The sequence below is a fragment of the Lepisosteus platostomus genome, chromosome 13 (assembly GCF_059453375.1).
Source record: "Lepisosteus platostomus isolate fLepPlt1 chromosome 13, fLepPlt1.hap1, whole genome shotgun sequence".
In the NCBI taxonomy this organism is placed as follows: Eukaryota; Metazoa; Chordata; class Actinopteri; order Semionotiformes; family Lepisosteidae; genus Lepisosteus; species Lepisosteus platostomus.
The window spans coordinates 528,574-545,964 of NC_142623.1; the positions used below are offsets into that span (position 1 = coordinate 528,574).

Below are 17,391 nucleotides of genomic sequence, written 5' to 3' on the forward strand. Positions count from 1 at the left end.
GCTGCACTGACCGCAACGATGGGGTGGCCGTTCAGCAGCGAGTTCGCAGTTACTTCCAGGTGTGTCAGTTTGGCAGCCTCCCCCAGTGGCTTGGGGCCTGGGGGTCAGGGGTCGGGGGTCAGGGTTCGAGCCTGCTCAGTCTCCCTCTCCCGAGCAGCAGACTATGCTTCCAGGTCCGGGGTGCACGGCGCAGGAGAGACGGGGGCCTGTGTGAGCCGATAAGAGCGCGCTCCTCTCTATCTCTCGGGTCAGGCCTGGGCGGGGCTGCTGCTCGGCAGAAATAAACAGCGCTCCTGGGGAGCCAGTGAAACGCAGTCTCCCCCTCACCCCCCAGCGCCGTCGTGCAGACCGCACTGCCCCCTGTCGGCCTCTCTTCACCCACGGGGTGCGAAACGAGCTGCTTCACTAGACACGGATATTATAATCTTTGTGTTTGTATCATGACTCATTGGACACGCAGTACAGACACCCCTGGGGTGCAGTGTGTTATTGGACACGCAGTACAGACACCCCTGGGGTGCAGTGTGTTATTGGACACACAGTATAGACACCCCTGGGGTGCAGTGTGTTATTGAACACTCTGTATAGACACTCCTGGAGTATTGACTCTCACAGCTGAGCCTAATTGTGCAGGATTCTCTCACCTTTCCTACCTGTCCTTCACCTTTCTTTCCTTACCTGTCTCTCGGAAGCCCTGTCCTTTGTCTCGGCGTGGGAGTGTGTGAGCAGTGCTGTGTGCTCAGGACAGGGCGTGTCTGTCGGCGCTGGCCTTGGGCTCATGCTGCTCACAGCTGGTTTGGGGCGTGAGCCACTTTCACTTTTCCTTTCGGGTCACACGCAGCTCACTCCTACTGTACCTGTCCTGTGAGCTGGAGTCACATGGGCAGAGCTGACGAGCTGCAAATATTCAAACGATGATGTAACGACAAATGTGTTATATTCAGGTTTCTACACTGTAGAATCAACAATGAATTTACTTTAGTATTACCTGTAGGTACCATTAGCATTGTCAGTGAACCCCAGGGGTAGCTGTGATGATCCTCACTGTGTGTCCCTCAGGCTGTGACAGGGTGAACCCCAAGGGTACCTGTGATGATCCTCACTGTGATCCCTCAGGCTGTGACAGGGTGAACCCCAGGGGTACCTGTGATGATCCTCACTGTGGTCCCTCAGGCTGTGACAGGGTGAACCCCAGGGGTACCTGTGATGATCCTCACTGTGGTCCCTCAGGCTGTGACAGGGTGAACCCCAGGGGTACCTGTGATGGTCTTCACTGTGGTCCCTCAGGCTGTGACAGGGTGAACCCCAGGGGTACCTGTGATGATCCTCACTGTGTGTCCCTCAGGCTGTGACAGGGTGAACCCCAGGGGTACCTGTGATGGTCCTCACTGTGTGTCCCTCAGGCTGTGACAGGGTGAACCCCAGGGGTACCTGTGATGGTCCCTCAGGCTGTGAGTGACTATCAGTACTAGGCAGCCAGTAGGGCTGTGTGACCCACTTTAAATTTGTTTGGCTCTGTTTGGCGGCATGTTAGCACTTGAGAAAGAAACTGTCTTCTTTCAGCCCCCTACATGCTCGTCTGCTGTGGGATTACAGGTCACAAGTTCAAGTCAAAACAAACCTGCACATCACCACCCTCCTCGTGACGAGCCTGGCACTGCATCTGCTCGTTAGAAAGGGATTATGACTCTTTAATGACCCTTAACAACCCTGAATGATATCTGGCAAAGTAAGGGGGCTGGTGTTAATTGACCTGTTAATTCACTTCTGCTCCTTTATGGCCCAATCCCAATGATATAGAGCAGACTTCTGATGTGCTCTCTTCACTCCTCCTGTTCTCTGCTTGTCTCTCCCTCCTCATTCTCCTCCTCTCGCTTGAGGAGAGGGCACTGGAGATATCAAGGAATAGCAGAGTGATGGAGTGAAGACAGCTGTTGTAATGTGTGTTTGCAAGTTTTTCTGGGTGTCGATATTTTAATTAAAAAGGTCACATGTAGTACAGTATCGACAGAACAGTGTGCTTATAGTACAGTGGAATCAGAGCACAGTGTATTTAGAATAGAGTGTTATCAGGTCATTACAGGCCAGTGTGTTTGCAGCGCAGTGTGTTTGCAGCGCAGTGTGTTTGCAGGCCAGGGCCATTACAGGCCAGTGTGTTTGCAGGCCAGGGTCATTACAGCGCAGTGTGTTTGCAGCGCAGTGTGTTTGCAGGCCAGGGTCATTACAGCGCAGTGTGTTTGCAGGCCAGGGTCATTACAGCGCAGTGTGTTTGCAGCGCAGTGTGTTTGCAGGCCAGGGTCATTAGAGGGCAGTGTGTTTGCAACTCAGTAACGTCACAGTGTAATTAGTGTATAGCACAGCTGCCATGGGAACGGAGATTACTAACCATTTTTCCGTTAACACTGCACTCTGCCTTTTTCTCCTTCTCGTCTCTCATTCTTCTTCTCTTTTACCCCTTCCTCCCCCTCCCTGCCCCCTCTCCCTCCCTCCTGTCTCGTTAACCTGTGATTAATTGACCCTGAGCTTGCCCAGCGGAGTCTGGCAGAGAAACAGAGGGTTTGAGCTACTGATGGCCGCTTCTCTCACGGGGGGCGTGGCTGTAAATCTCGCCTTTCCTCTGCCTGTCCCAGGCACTCTCACTCAGTGGAGACCCCGTAGGAGTGCCCTGCTGTCCCCGGCAGTGTTGTGGGCCCTGGAGGTGAGGGTCTGAGCTCTTGCTGCTCTGCAGGTCTGTGCTGCGAGAGCTCAGTAGTTATTAACTGTGTTCTGTGAGCTGTTCTCTTTGAGCCTCAGGGTCAGTGCTCAGTGTTTGAAAGGTCTGTCGTCTGTAGGGCAGTTGAGGTAGGTAAAGGGTTGAAGGTGTTGATGAAGAAATTTGAGGAGCACTTCAGATTCCCAGCATGGGTAGCAGGTAGTTATCAGAGCTCTTACAGTTATTCTATCACTGTCTTCTCTCTCTGCCTCAGCTCTAACCACCCGCCCACTCTGCCTCTCTCTGTCCTTGTGTCAAGCCTTAACCCTGCTCTCTCCTCTCTCTGCACACCGTTTCCAGTGCTCTGGCTCAGCCTGTCTGGGAATTTCTCCAGGCTTCTCTCTGCTGTGGGGAAACACAGCCGGGCTGTGGTTTGTGGTGTGGAGGCGCCCCCTGCTGTCTCCTGCTGGGACTGCCAGGGGAGAGGGAGTCTTGTGGAGGCTGTGTGTGAAGTTTGAAGTGGGGAGCTGATTCTCTGAAATACCTGTAGTTTTAGTCTGCTCACGTGCTGTTGTGAGGGAAGGAGGATCTGGTAATCGATCGGTACGCCTGGCTTTGAGGGCATGGCTGGATGAGGCCTGCAGGGGGAGGGTCTCGAATATTAACCCCCTTCAAGAGTCTGGTCCGGGGTATGGAAAGGCTTCTGTGTGCAAATCTCTTGTGCAAATGCCTTTGAGTTTTTAGAAGCAGTGAGAACAGTCAGAGCTGTACTGCCACCCTCTTGCTAGTCTGAATTTGAATTTTGCTCGCTGTCCGTCTCCTCCGAAAACAGGGGGTGAAACTGCGTTTTTTTATCAGCTGCGGCAGGATGGTGCAGTTGACTTCCTGTGTGAGTCTGACAGGAAGGAGTGTGCTTCCTTTCCATGTGCTCTAGACACACACACACGGGGGGTGGGGTGGTATTGCTCTGGACACACACACGGAGAGAGGGAGGGGGTGGTAGTATTGCTCTGAATGCACACAGGTATGGTGGGATACTGTCCATCCAGGGCTGTCCAGGGCTGTGGTCCAGTTGTTAGATTGTGCTGTCCGTCCAGGGCTGTCCAGGGCTGTGGTCCAGTTGTTAGGTTGTGCTGTCCGTCCAGGGCTGTGGTCCAGTTGTAAGATTGTGCTGTGGTCCAGTTGTTAGATTGTGCTGTCCAGGGCTGTGGTCCAGTTGTTAGATTGTGCTGTCCGTCCAGGGCTGTGGTCCAGTTGTTAGATTGTGCTGTCCGTCCAGGGCTGTGGTCCAGTTGTTAGATTGTGCTGTCCGTCCAGGGCTGTGGTCCAGTTGTTAGATTGTGCTGTCCGTCCAGGGCTGTGGTCCAGTTGTTAGATTGTGCTGTCCGTCCAGGGCTGTGGTCCAGTTGTTAGATTGTGCTGTCCAGGGCTGCGGTGAGTGAGGCGGCCTGTCAGCTGGGAGAAGGCGCAGTGTGCTGTGTGTGTATGTCAGGGTGACCTTGGCCTGGCTGGCTGGGAAGATGCTGAGTCAGTGAGAGAGACAGTTTGCTGACGCAGCGCTACTGGACACACTGCAGTAATGATCTCAGCAGTAGTAGTAATGTTGCAGTGCTGTGTGATTGTGGCAGTGCGCTCTGTGTGTGAGTGGAGTTTCAGCTCGGTGCCTCTCTCTGAGGAATGAATGGAGCCATTCACAGCCCTCATGAGCACTGACACCGCAGGCCTCTGGCTCGCTCGCCGAGTGAGAGTGCTTGTAGTGTTGCTGTGTGTGGCTGATTGTGCACATGTGCTGTAGTTGTGTGTATACTGTTGCTCTGTGTGCTGTCTTTGCTATACAGTATGTGTGGGCAGAGCTGCCTTGTGTGCTGTTCTGTGTGCAGTATTGCTCTGTGTGTGCAGGGCTTTTGTGAGTGTGTTGCTGTAAGAGTGTGTTGCTGTGTGTGCAGTGTGTCACGAGAGGTCGCGTTGTGACAGCTTCAGATTTGTGGCTGCAGTTGTCTCTCTCTCTCTCTCTCTCTCTCTCTCTCTCTCTCTCTCTCATTGCTGTCAGAAGAGATTGAAGTGTCCCAATGTGGGTTTGTGGTCTAGAGAGGCTGTTTTTCAGCAGAGACATTGATTTTGACTCTTCTCATGAGCTGACCTCTTTAATGGTCCACGTGTCCTCCTGGCGTCTCTGTTGGCTCAGTATTGGGTGTGGGAGTCTGTCCGGGATGCTGTTGCGTGACTCGTCAGTTCCGGGCGGCGTGAGGTGGGAGCAGGGCCTGTCCAGGAAACCCCCTGTCTGCTCGATACCAGTCAGATCAGAAGCTGGTGAGAGAGTTGGAGAGCAGCGCCTTCCTCTGTCCCTCAGCCTTCTTGCGCCTGGTGGTGTAAGTGAGCTGCACGGAGAGAAGACAGGAGCTCCGTGTGGCCTCGGGGCCCCTGTATCTCGTCCAGCCCTTGGCTGGCTGGTTTGTGCCAGATACGCCCTCCTGCCCAGGACTGCCAGCCCCACGTGTGCAGCTTCCCTCTCCTGCTTCATTCATGAGGTTCTGGGCAGCAGCCCTGCGGTTGGAAAAACCCGGAGTGGATCAGATTGCTGTGGGCTGGAAGCCTTGCTGTGTGAGAATGTGTGTGCAAGAGTGTGTGGCAGTGTGTGTGTGTTATCAGGTTGTGCGGCATGGTGTATTTATAGCAGTGTTGAGGAAGTGGTCTCAGTGTGAGCAGGTGGGTGGGGCTCCGTGCAGCAGGGAGAGACTCGTGTGTCTGTATCACAGCCCGCCAGCAGCAGCACAGTCACAGGCTGGCCCCTGCAGTGGCCCTGTAATGTCACCCCAATCCGGCCCTCACTGACCCCAGTCTCTGAGCAGACCCTGCTGTCCAGACTGAAGCAGCTCTGTCCTTCTGAGGTGCTGTGTCCAGACCGTGGCACTGTGGAAACGTTGTGCTGAGCAGTAACGCCCAGTGGAGCAGGAAGCTGATGGTGTATACACACCTGCCATCCTGTTCCCAGGAAAGACTCCTTTCCTCCGATGCTGCCTTCCCCCCCGGCGCTCTCTCCTAGCTGGGCTCAGTGCCTCTGGGGGTGACAGAGGGAACCCCAGATCCTTAGTTCTGCTCCTGGCTCCTCTTGCGCTGTGGCTGGTGTGTTTCTAGCTCTGTGTGGCTCCTCGCTCCTCTAGAGGTCTGGACTGGGGGCTGCTCTTTCCTGTTATTGTTGCAGTGTAGTACTCTCCCTCCATCCCTCTCTTCCCCTCTTCCCCCCTCCTCTCTCCTCTTCCCCGTCGGTCCTCTCTCTCCCCCCCGATGGTCTGTGTGTCTGAGTCACTCCGGCTCGAGATGCTGAATCTCTGACATCATCCTTGGTCTGTCTGGGGGAGGGCTGTAATTCAGGGCCTCGTGTGAGACAGGCATCTCATGGCGGTGCAGCGGAGACGTGCTGTCCTGCTGCAGACTGCGTGCAGCGTCGTGGGACTCTGACACCCCGCCTGACACACGCAGCCCACTGGGCTCTGGGTGCGTTCAGACTGTGGAGCCTTGCGGCCGTGTGCTGCTGGTCCTGGCTCTCGGAGAGACTGTGTTCCCTTCTCTTCCCGAGCCCAGCCTGCCTGCCTGCTGGAGAGAGATCTCGGCACCCACAAACGCACACTGGCACCCAGCGACGCACAAACGCACAGAGACGCATGGCTATACACAGAGACGCACAGATGTGGGGGAGGGGCTGGATTCGGTGGTTTTCCTCTGCGGGAGGGAAGAGATCAAACTCTTTTTCCTACATCTAAATCTTTTTTTATTTTGTTTAACTGTGTGCTGAGCAACAGCTAAAAGCCCAGAGCTTGTATCAGTGCAAAGGAATTCAGTGTAAGAGTGTCGGAGAGGGGGGAGAGAGGGGCAGAGTCGGCACAGATAGAGAGAAAACTCCAGATGAAACAGAAGAGCAGCTGTAAGGAACGGAGAGCTAGCGAGAGTCGGGGAGACCGCACGTCCGAAAGCTGGACGAGTTTGAGGACTGCGCCCAGAGAGAGAGAGGGCATCCCAGACCACATCAGTCCCTCCTGGTTTGAGTTTTGGAAGATGTGGGATAGAGACGTGGATTGAGCAGAGATATAGGACAGACAGGCGGGGGTACAGGGAGCTGGACAGACACACACAGGCGGGGGTACAGGGAGTCAGACAGACAGGCGGGGGTACAGGGAGCCAGACAGACACACACAGACGGGTACAGGGAGTCAGACAGACAGGCGGGGGTACAGGGAGCCGGACAGACACACACAGGCGGGGGTACAGGGAGCCGGACAGACATACACACAGACGGGGTAGAGATGGACGTTCTGGAACCCTCTGTCCTGACCACTCTGGTCTTCCTTGCCGCACACTTCCTCTCCGCCGCAGGAGTCTGGTTGTACCGCAGACAGCGCCGGGCCGCCAGGGAGAGAGGTACGGTAACCCGCCTGGGCCTCGCTCCATTTGCATGCGCCCAGACGTGCGTGCGTGCGAGGCGAGTGTGTGGCCGTGCGTGCGAGGCGAGTGTGTGGCCGTGCGTGCGAGGCGAGTGTGTGGCCGTGCGTGCGAGGCGAGTGTGTGGCCGAGCGAGTGTGTGGCCGTGCGTGCACGAGTGCGAGAGTGTGTGGCCGTGCGTGCACGAGTGCGAGAGTGTGTGGCCGTGCGTGCACGAGTGCGAGAGTGTGTGGCCGTGCGTGCACGAGTGCGAGAGTGTGTGGCCGTGCGTGCGAGCGAGTGTGTGGCCGTGCACGTGCGTGCACGAGTGCGAGAGTGTGTGGCCGTGCGCGTGTGCGTGCGTGCACGAGTGCGAGAGTGTGTGGCTGTGTGCGTGTGTGCACGAGTGCGAGAGTGTGTGGCAGTGCGTGTGCGAGTGGAAGTACACACTGGTCTATTAATAGCAGTGCTCAGGAAGAGGCCTCAGTGTGAGCTGGAGGGCAGGTGGGTGGGGCTCAGTACTGCAAAAGCTCCAGGGCTGAGCTGAGGGCTCTGTCCCAGGGTGTCGCACAGTCCTGCGGGGAGCCCGGGACTGGAGCTGGAGTGAAGTGGGGTGGAGACAAAGACAGAAGGAAGCAGGGAACACTGTGGACAGTGCTGGACCTGAGCTGCAGATGGTCTCTAACAGGGTCTGTCTGCCTGCAAAGTGCAGAACAGGCCAGACACAAGGAACACGTTTGATCTCAGCTAATAAAGTCACCCATGAGTTAGAGCTAGAGACGGGAAGTGGGCAAGCTTCTGGAAAATATTAAATCTCTCAGACTTTATCATTAGAAAGCAGGGGAAATGAATCAGGCTCCCAGTGCACAGCAGCCAGACCAACTGGAAAGCTCTTGCATGGAGCGCTAAAGCCTGGACACGTCTTGTTTTTTTTTTTCTTGGTTTGAAGTTCATGAGCAAAGTTAAAACAATAGAAATGTACTCGTATTTCTGCTGCAGGTAAAATCTGGAGTGCTCCAGACTATAGTGAAGCGGGAGGCTGGTCTGTTTGCTGGTCTGTTTTCACCAGGGTTCTCACACTCCTCTCTTGGTTCAGATACCACAAACCACAGGGTTCAGGGCTCAGTACTGCTGGGGGGAGTGTGGGGTTCAGGGCTCAGTACTGCTGGGGGGAGTGTGGGGTTCAGGGCTCAGTACTGCTGGGGGGACTGTGGGGTTCAGGGCTCAGTAGTGCTGGGGGGACTGTGGGGTTCAGGGCTCAGTAGTGCTGGGGGGACTGTGGGGTTCAGGGCTCAGTAGTGCTGGGGGGACTGTGGGGTTCAGGGCTCAGTAGTGCTGGGGGAGGGTGGGGTTCAGGCATCGGAAGAGGCTCTGGGGTGGGGGATCAGCGCAGGGAGGGGGAGACGGACTCTAAGCTGTGCCAGGCTGCCAGTGCTACTACTGCAAGAGAGAGATTAGCACTGGGAAAGAGGGGGGAGAGAACTTTCTACTACGCCTGAATGAGAGACAGATTAGCCTTGATAAAAGGGAAGAGGGGAGGGAGAGAGGGGATAAGCGCTCTCTGTCATCTTAAGGCTACGCAGCACCTGGTATTTATAGATCGCGGAGGGTCAGGACGAAGCGTGCCGAGATAGGAAAAGGAAGAACGGAGGAGAGGAATGCGAGAGGGAGAGGGAGGGGAGATGGTGACGGGGCAGGACCCGAGTCAGGTTTGCTGTCCGAGCAGGGCTGGCGGTCTGGTTGCTCCGTTTGTCACCGTTTAGCTTTGGGGACCTGTGGACGGTGTCAGGCAGGGGCCTGCAGTCTGTTTTGATGAGGGAGGGGGCTCGGCTCAGGCGGCTTCTCCCTCTGGCTGGGGAAATTTTGCTTTGGTTTTGTTTAGTTCTACGATGCGACTGGTAGAGACATTTTGCACAGCTCCCAGCAGTTACTGCAGCCAGTGCTGCTGCAGTACCACTGGGTCTGCATGGCTAGTAGTATGCTGGTACTACTGTGACAGATGTTATTGCTGTTGTTTTTGTCTTGTTCTTTTCGGTGATGCTGTTTGTTTGTGTGTCTGATACACTTATCGCAGGACACTTCCAGTGTCTGCAGCTGTCAGAGTTCAGCGCCTTAGTTTGAAGTTTCCGGCCTGGAGCAACTGGGAAGGCACAGATAAGGCACTATAAAGCTCAACTCTGCTGCTGCAGAATTAAGAGGAGAAAAGGGCAGAGCAAGACAGAGTGAGGAAGGAGTGATCGGTATTGTTCTGGGATGCAGAAGCTGGAGCTCTGACTGGGCTGATATTTGGGTCGCAGAGAGATACAGTGGGACAGAGAAAGGGAGGCACAGAGGGAAAGGAGAGAGAGAGGGAGAGACATCGCCAGCTCGCACCTCTCTCCTCCCTCTCTCTCTCTGCTGATGAGCTCTCTCATCAGACCTCTTGTTGTTCGGCTGTAATTGGTGCTGTGCTGTGTCACTGAGAGCAGGGCTGGCGAGCTGTCAAGTCCAAAACCGGAGTTTCGGAGCGCTGCCCTCTGACACTGTTTGGCACCGACACCACGATGGAGCTGCTCACGCAGGCTGCCAGATCTTAATGAGCGCCGCGGCTGCTGGGAGTGGCACTCATAACGCTGGAGCGGGAGAGAATCCTGTTCCTGGGACTCCGGAGAGGAGAGGCCTGGGGCGAGTGATGGTTTCAGAAGTCACGCAGGACGGGAAGAGCCGCACAGCTGCATCTGGCTGGGGAGTTGTGCTGATCCCAGGGCAGATCTAGGACAGTTGGGGAGTGCTTGACTCTTTCAGGCGCATCCGGACAGACACCTGGCCCCGGAGAGTGGCTGGACACGACCAGGGAGGCCTCCGTCTCCGGTGCTCTGCTCTGCCTGCTGTTTGTCAGCCGGCTCAGCCAGCAGGCTTGTTGGTTCCCATACAGGGGAATCCCAGGGGCTGGGAGAGCTGTTTCTAGCAGAATTTTATGAGAAGGCGAGGGAACGTGACACCTGTCTCCTCTCATTAGGAGCCATTTAAATCATTAGCCCTCCGACTCCGGATATTAGGGATCCCAGTCTCTGTTCTCCTTGCTCATCAGGCTCTTGACCTCCAGCTGTTCGCACTGCTTTGACAGCTCAGCTCAGCAGCTTACAGGCTGCTCAGAATCAACAGGAGGCACGAGGCAGTTCCCCATGTCGTGCTCCTGTTCTCTTTAACGCAACGACTTTACTGGCAACCGAGCGAATTTCCTGCGTCCGTTTCTCCACCTCTCCGGATAGCCGTTTGAAAGCAGCGGCTGCTGGCGCCCGTGTTCAGGTGGTGTGATTAGCACCGCGAGTCGAACGTGTGTCACGCAGTGCATGAACAGTGCTGGCTTCTCTTCAAGAGAGCGCCGTCGTCTGCTCGCCTGGACAGGCGCTGTTGTGGGAGACAGGAGGAGGAGAGAGGCAGGCAGGGAGAGAGAGAGAGGAGGACAGGGCGCAGAGAGGAAGGGGGGGAGAGACCAGAAGACAGGAACACAGAAGAGAAGAGGGAGGGAGCAGAGGAAGTCCCCGCGCATGTCTGGAGAGGGGGGGACGTGCTCGTGCTCGCGCTCTCTGTCCGACTGGGACACGTGCTTGGCAGTCCGTCGCTCCGAGCCTGGGCTAGGAATGGCAGCAGCAGCAGGCGGAGGAGGAGAGTGAGCGAGGGAGTGAGACGGAGGCTGAGAGGCAGGAGCGGAGCCTCCAGGAACGACCGACGCGTCTCCGCGTCCGGCTGTCGTCAGGGCCTCCCCCTCCGCGTCCGGCTGTCTGCGGACAGAGGCCGGCGGAGGGAAGCAGGTGCTGCCGAGGGCTCGACTGGACGCTAAACAGGAAGCATGTGGTCTGTTTACAGCCGTGAGCCCAGCCTGAACTCTCATCTCGCCTCTCTCATGTGCTGCGTAGGTCAGTATGAGTGTGCTGTCAGGGACAGTGTCTGTACCCCCGTCTCTCTGTGCTGTGCCCCATTTGACTGTGCTGTGCCTTTGTCACCGAGTTCTGCTGTAATTATGCTCTAACTTTGTGTTACTGTGCTGTGCCCCACTATCACTAGACTGTGTGGAGCCCCTCTCTCACCACATTCACCCGATTTACCATGCTTTTCCACTCTCACTTGGCCCTACTGTGTTCTGGACCACACTGTTACTGTGTCTCGCGCTTGTAACTGTGCTGTGGAAGCCTTAGTCAGTGCACTGCGACCCACTCTTTGCTCTGTCTGCTTTTGTTATTACCTCAACGGCAGGGTTTTTCAGCCAGATTCCCAGCCTACGGCAGTCTGATCTACTCTGAGTTTTACACTGTTGTTCCAGCCTGATCTGTCTGCTTTATAGAGCTACAGGCAGGTAAAATGATGCACATAGACATCTGAGGTTCATAACCTTCCTGTATCTGTGTACCTGCGTCAGGTCCAGACAGTCACACCTGGGAAATGGAGGGTGCTGGATGATGGGGTGCCTACACCCCAGGGGTCGTGGTTTGTTTTGGGGGGGATATGCAGGGGGGTTTGACAGGCGTTTGATGGTGCTTTTAGCTCCTCCCTGACAGACGCCACCAGAACCATCAGTGATCTTCTTCAGCAGTCTGCACGCTTGCTCCTGAGTACCTGTTTCTGATGGGGTCTGTGTGTCTTTGGGCCTGCTGGCAGGCCTTGCTGGCACTGTGCGTGTGCTCCTGTGCTGCAGGACCGGAGCTGTGTGAGCGAGCAGGCGAGGAGGTGAGAGAGCCCGGTGCTGCTATCTCACGGCCGCCATGGCAACAGGGTAAACACGCACAGCCAGCTGGGGGTGGGGGTTCATCTCTGAAGTGGCTCGGATACAGCAGCTGGCTAGCAGCTCCACAACACGCAGGACCCATCTTCATCCTCCTCCTCCTCTGCGGAGGGCATTCCTCTCTTTCCTGTCTGCGCCTCTTGACTCCTTATTTCATCATGCTTTCACAACAGAAGCACCTCGGTGTTTTTCACTGTACAGCCACTTTTAAAAAGGCTCCTTTGTTTTAATTTGACTTGACAATGTTAAAAATAAGATCAATACAATGATTAAAAAAAATAATTCAATGGTCTTAACGCTCACTTCCTTGTCCAGGCCTTTCCAGCTTGATCACTTTCATCGATCTTTTTATTGACTGACCAGGCGAGAACAGACTGGCTGGAGTGGAGGCACAGCAGTTGTCAAGCTTGTCTGCAGGCCTGGGAGAGGAGTGTTCAGTGTGGTCTGTTCATTAGAGTAATCAAGCGATCACTCAGTTAACTCACTAAGAGGGTCGGTTCAGTCAGTGAGGGGCTGAAGGTGGGGGAAGGCCAGAAGCAGAGACCCTGCAGACTCCTGGGGAGCTCAGTCTGACATCGCAGGTTCACAGAGTCTGCATACAGACAGCAGGCTGTGAGTGCGACACGGAGCGCGTGTGAGCGCCGGGTGTGCGAGAGGAGCGCCGGGTGTGCGAGAGGAGCGCGTGTGAGCGCCGGGTGTGCAAGAGGAGCCCGTGTGAGCGCCGGGTGTGCGAGAGGAGCGCGTGTGAGCGCCGGGTGTGCGAGAGGAGCGCGTGTGAGCGCCGGGTGTGCGAGAGGAGCGCGTGTGAGCGCCGGGTGTGCGAGAGGAGCGCGTGTGAGCGCCGGGTGTGCGAGAGGAGCGCGTGTGAGCGCCGGGTGTGCGAGAGGAGCCCGTGTGAGCGCCGGGTGTGCGAGAGGAGCCCGTGTGAGCGCCAGGCAAGGCCACTCCAGCAAGGCGATCTCGGTACGGCATCTGTAGAGCTTCTCTCTGTTCTCCCTCCGTCTCTCTGCTTCCTGGCACCACAACACAGGGAGGAACCCCAGTACTCTTTATAATATGGGTGCAGTCAGGGTCCAGGTAAAATACCTGTCCTGCTGTCCTGTGTCCCTGGGTCCTCTGGGCCTGTGTCAGCCCCCTCCCGCCTCCTAGCACAGCTGGACAGCAGACTGTAGCAGAGGAGCCCTGTGGTTGTGCTTGTGGTTACGGTGCAGAAACTGATGTTTTTGTCTTTCTCTCTCTGCAGATGAGCGGGACCGAGTCCAAAAGAAAACTTTCACAAAATGGGTCAACAAGCACCTCATCAAGGTACTCTTCCTCTGTTACCTACAGATTGGGCTGTGTCAGTGTGCTGGACTCCACAGGGACTAGAAGAGTCTAGAGCCCTGTGACTGGGCTGTGTCAGTGTGCTGGACTCCACAGGGACTAGAAGAGACTAGAGCCTTGTGACTGGGCTGTGTCAGTGTGCTGGACTCCACAGGGACTAGAAGAGTCTAGAGCCCTGTGACTGGGCTGTGTCAGTGTCCTGGACTCCACAGGGACTAGGAAGAGTCTAGAGCCCTGTGACTGGGCTGTGTCAGTGTGCTGGACTCCACAGGGACTAGAAGAGTCTAGAGCCTGTGACTGGGCTGTGTCAGTGTGCTGGACTCCACAGGGACTAGAAGAGTCTAGAGCCTGTGACTGGGCTGTGTCAGTGTGCTGGACTCCACAGGGACTAGAAGAGTCTAGAGCCCTGTGACTGGGCTGTGTCAGTATACTGGACTCCACAGGGACTAGAAGAGTCTAGATCCTGTGACTGGGCTGTGTCAGTGTGCTGGACTCCACAGGGACTAGATGAGTCTAGAGCCCTGTGACTGGGCTGTGTCAGTGTGCTGGACTCCACAGGGACTGGAAGAGTCTAGAGCCCTGTGACTGGGCTGTGTCAGTGTCCTGGACTCCACAGGGACTAGAAGAGTCTAGAGCCCTGTGACTGGGCTGTGTCAATATACTGGACTCCACAGGGACTAGAGGAGTCTAGAGCCCTGTGACTGGGCTGTGTCAGTGTGCTGGACTCCACAGGGACTAGAAGAGTCTAGAGCCCTGTGACTGGGCAGTGTCAGTGTGCTGGACTCCACAGGGACTAGAAGAGTCTAGAGCCCTGTGACTGGGCTGTGTCAGTGTCCTGGACTCCACAGGGACTAGAAGAGTCTAGAGCCCTGTGACTGGGCTATGTCAGTGTCCTGGACTCCACAGGGACTAGAAGAGTCTAGAGCCCTGTGACTGGGCTGTGTCAATATACTGGACTCCACAGGGACTAGAGGAGTCTAGAGCCCTGTGACTGGGCTGTGTCAGTATACTGGACTCCACAGGGACTAGAGGAGTCTAGAGCCCTGTGACTGGGCTGTGTCAGTATACTGGACTCTACAGGGACTAGAGGAGTCTAGAGCCCTGTGACTGGGCTGTGTCAGTGTACTGGACTCCACAGGGACTAGAGGAGTCTAGAGCCCTGTGACTGGGCTGTGTCAGTGTACTGGACTCCACAGGGACTAGAGGAGTCTAGAGCCCTGTGACTGGGCTGTGTCAGTGTACTGGACTCCACAGGGACTAGAAGAGTCTAGAGCCCTGTGACTGGGCTGTGTCAGTGTCCTTGACTCCACAGGGACTAGAAGAGTCTAGAGCCTGTGACTGGGCTGTGTCAGTGTACTGGACTCCACAGGGACTAGAAGAGTCTAGAGCCCTGTGACTGGTAATGTTCACATGATGTTGGCTTGGCAGTCGCAGTGTAGCGTGTGCCTCACCTTTAATTTTCTCCAAACCAACCTCTTAAAGAATAAACACAAGATCACCTGAACTTATTTGGTGGCCAGTGCTCTGTGTCCCAGGCAGCAGAGACAGAACGGAGAGTTTGGTGACTCAGTCTATTGTGTGTGAGCAGGCAGGTGTGTGTTGACCCCTGCTGGAGAATGGTGGTACTGGGTAGTTTTTTTACTTCAGTCTTGTACTGCAGGACTCTGTAATGAAGTTTTATTTTTGAGCTGTTTTCAGTAAACTGAAAGCACTTAGATACTCCTCTGCACTGAACTCTTTTACACGGATTTGCAGCATTCATTCATTCCTGAAGAGTTTCTCAAGTACTTTGGCTGTAAAATTTTCTGAAATGAATCAAAGACAAAAAACACTGTTATTCTAACAGACACCGTAATTCTGATAGACACTGGCTAACACTGACGCTGTGACTGATGGTCACTGTCACTCTGACAGCGAGCGACACTCTGCCTGACACTGTGACTGATCGTACAGACGTACAGACCCAAGTACAGACGTTGCTTTAGGAAGTACAGGATCGGTGCCTGCAGAGCCTCTGACTGTCTCTGTCTTCCTCTCAGGTGCGGAAACACATCACTGACCTGTATGAGGACTTGCGCGATGGACACAACCTCGTCTCTCTGCTGGAGGTGCTGTCCGGAGTCACTCTGGTGAGGCCGCAGGGTGGGGAGGCCTCGGTCTCTCTTAATGAGCTGCCATGTCGTTTTCCACTTCCAGTATTGCTAAATGCCTTGGGAGCGTTTCCCTCCGGCCGTGGGGTCTCTGAGTGGGTGTGTCTGTCCTGGAGCCCCTGCAGGACCACCCAGCTGCCTTGTTACCACCCCTCTTCTTTACAGCACTGGTCTGATCTGGGGGAGAGCCCCCCTCCCCCTGCGGGCTGACAGCGGACGGTGGGAATGACTGTGCTTTCTCCTGGCTCTTTCTCTGCCTCCCGCCTTCATCTGCTCTCTGTCTCTCTGTCTCGTTGGCAGAAGGGCGTGTGCTCCGCTCGGAGAGCATGTGTGCCACGCGCTCCTCCCCTGATCTGGGAGGACAGGGAGGACGAGGGATGCCAGGGAGTATGTACCCCCCACTCCATGATAAACGCAGGAACTAATACCCCCACACCGCAGTGCATGGAGTGGAGCCTCTGCACAGTGTGTCCACTGACAGCACACAGAGAGACAGTCACGCACAGGGACAGGAGACACACATGCAGAGAGAGCAGTCTCTGTCTACACTGACAGCACACAGAGAGACAGTCACGCACAGGGACAGGAGACACACATGCAGAGAGAGCAGTCTCTGTCTACACTGACAGCACACAGAGAGACAGTCACGCACAGGGACAGGAGACACACATGCAGAGAGAGCAGTCTCTGTCTGCACTGACAGCACACAGAGAGACAGTCACGCACAGGGACAGGAGACACACATGCAGAGAGAGCAGTCTCTGTCTACACTGACAGCACACAGAGAGACAGTCACGCACAGGGACAGGAGACACACATGCAGAGAGAGCAGTCTCTGTCTACACTGACAGCACACAGAGAGACAGTCACGCACAGGGACAGGAGACACACATGCAGAGAGAGCAGTCTCTGTCTACACTGACAGCACACAGAGAGACAGTCACGCACAGGGACAGGAGACACACATGCAGAGAGAGCAGTCTCTGTCTACACTGACAGCACACAGAGAGACAGTCACGCACAGGGACAGGAGACACACATGCAGAGAGAGCAGTCTCTGTCTACACTGACAGCACACAGAGAGACAGTCACGCACAGGGACAGGAGACACACATGCAGAGAGAGCAGTCTCTGTCTACACTGACAGCACACAGAGAGACAGTCACGCACAGGGACAGGAGACACACATGCAGAGAGAGCAGTCTCTGTCTACACTGACAGCACACAGAGAGACAGTCACGCACAGGGACAGGAGACACACATGCAGAGAGAGCAGTCTCTGTCTACACTGACAGCACACAGAGAGACAGTCACGCACAGGGACAGGAGACACACATGCAGAGAGAGCAGTCTCTGTCTACACTGACAGCACACAGAGAGACACAGACCAGTAAAGACAGAAGTTCTTACCTATTTTACTTCATGCTTTGGCAGCACTGTCAACAGTCCAGTCAATCAGCTCGAGTCGAACAGGGAGACAGGAAGGCACAGAGACTGAGCGGTGCTCTGGTTCCGAGACCGAGCGCCCGACCCAGGTGCTCGGACATTGAGGCAGCTGTGGTCAAGAGAGATGCACAGATGCAGACACCGCCTCAGCATGCTTCTGCCAGAACCCCCTGCCATTACTGACTGCCTGCAGATCCCCACTGGCCTGGAGTGGCGTGACTCCTGCCCCTCCCTCTCTGTGTGTGCAGCGTGCGTCTGGAGCTGATGCTAACTCTTCCCAGCTGCTCGGTGGGGCTGTGTGGAGGAAACTGCTGTGCCTGTAACCCCCTCCCTCTCTCTCCCTCTCTCAGCCCAGGGAGAAGGGCCGAATGCGTTTCCACAGGCTGCAGAACGTGCAGATCGCACTGGACTTCCTCAAGCAGAGACAGGTACGACACGGGTGTTCAGGGCCGGCAGAGACGGGTAGGACACGGGTGTTCAGGGCCGGCAGAGACGGGTAGGACACGGGTGTTCAGGGCCGGCAGAGACGGGTAGGACACGGGTGTTCAGGGCCGGCAGAGACGGGTAGGACACGGGTGTTCAGGGCCGGCAGAGACGGGTAG

At 55.7% G+C, this 17,391-nt stretch overlaps 1 protein-coding gene across 9 annotated transcripts in view; it reads left to right on the forward strand.

Moving 5' to 3' along the window:
* Window positions 1–17,391, forward strand: part of macf1a (microtubule actin crosslinking factor 1a) — a 137,129-nt gene that overhangs the window by 26,277 nt on the left and 93,461 nt on the right. For 4 of the 9 annotated variants that reach the window (XM_088602417.1, XM_088602423.1, XM_088602424.1 and 1 more), the window contains exons 2-4: window positions 13,114–13,175; window positions 15,233–15,322; window positions 17,140–17,217. In XM_088602417.1, coding sequence (XP_088458543.1) covers window positions 13,114–13,175; window positions 15,233–15,322; window positions 17,140–17,217 — 230 coding nt within the window. Of the gene's footprint in view, window positions 1–6,974; window positions 7,109–9,315; window positions 11,008–13,113; window positions 13,176–15,232; window positions 15,323–15,643; window positions 15,731–17,139; window positions 17,218–17,391 lie in introns of those variants that run through there. The other 5 variants (XM_088602416.1, XM_088602419.1, XM_088602421.1 and 2 more) reach the window with 3 other exon arrangements.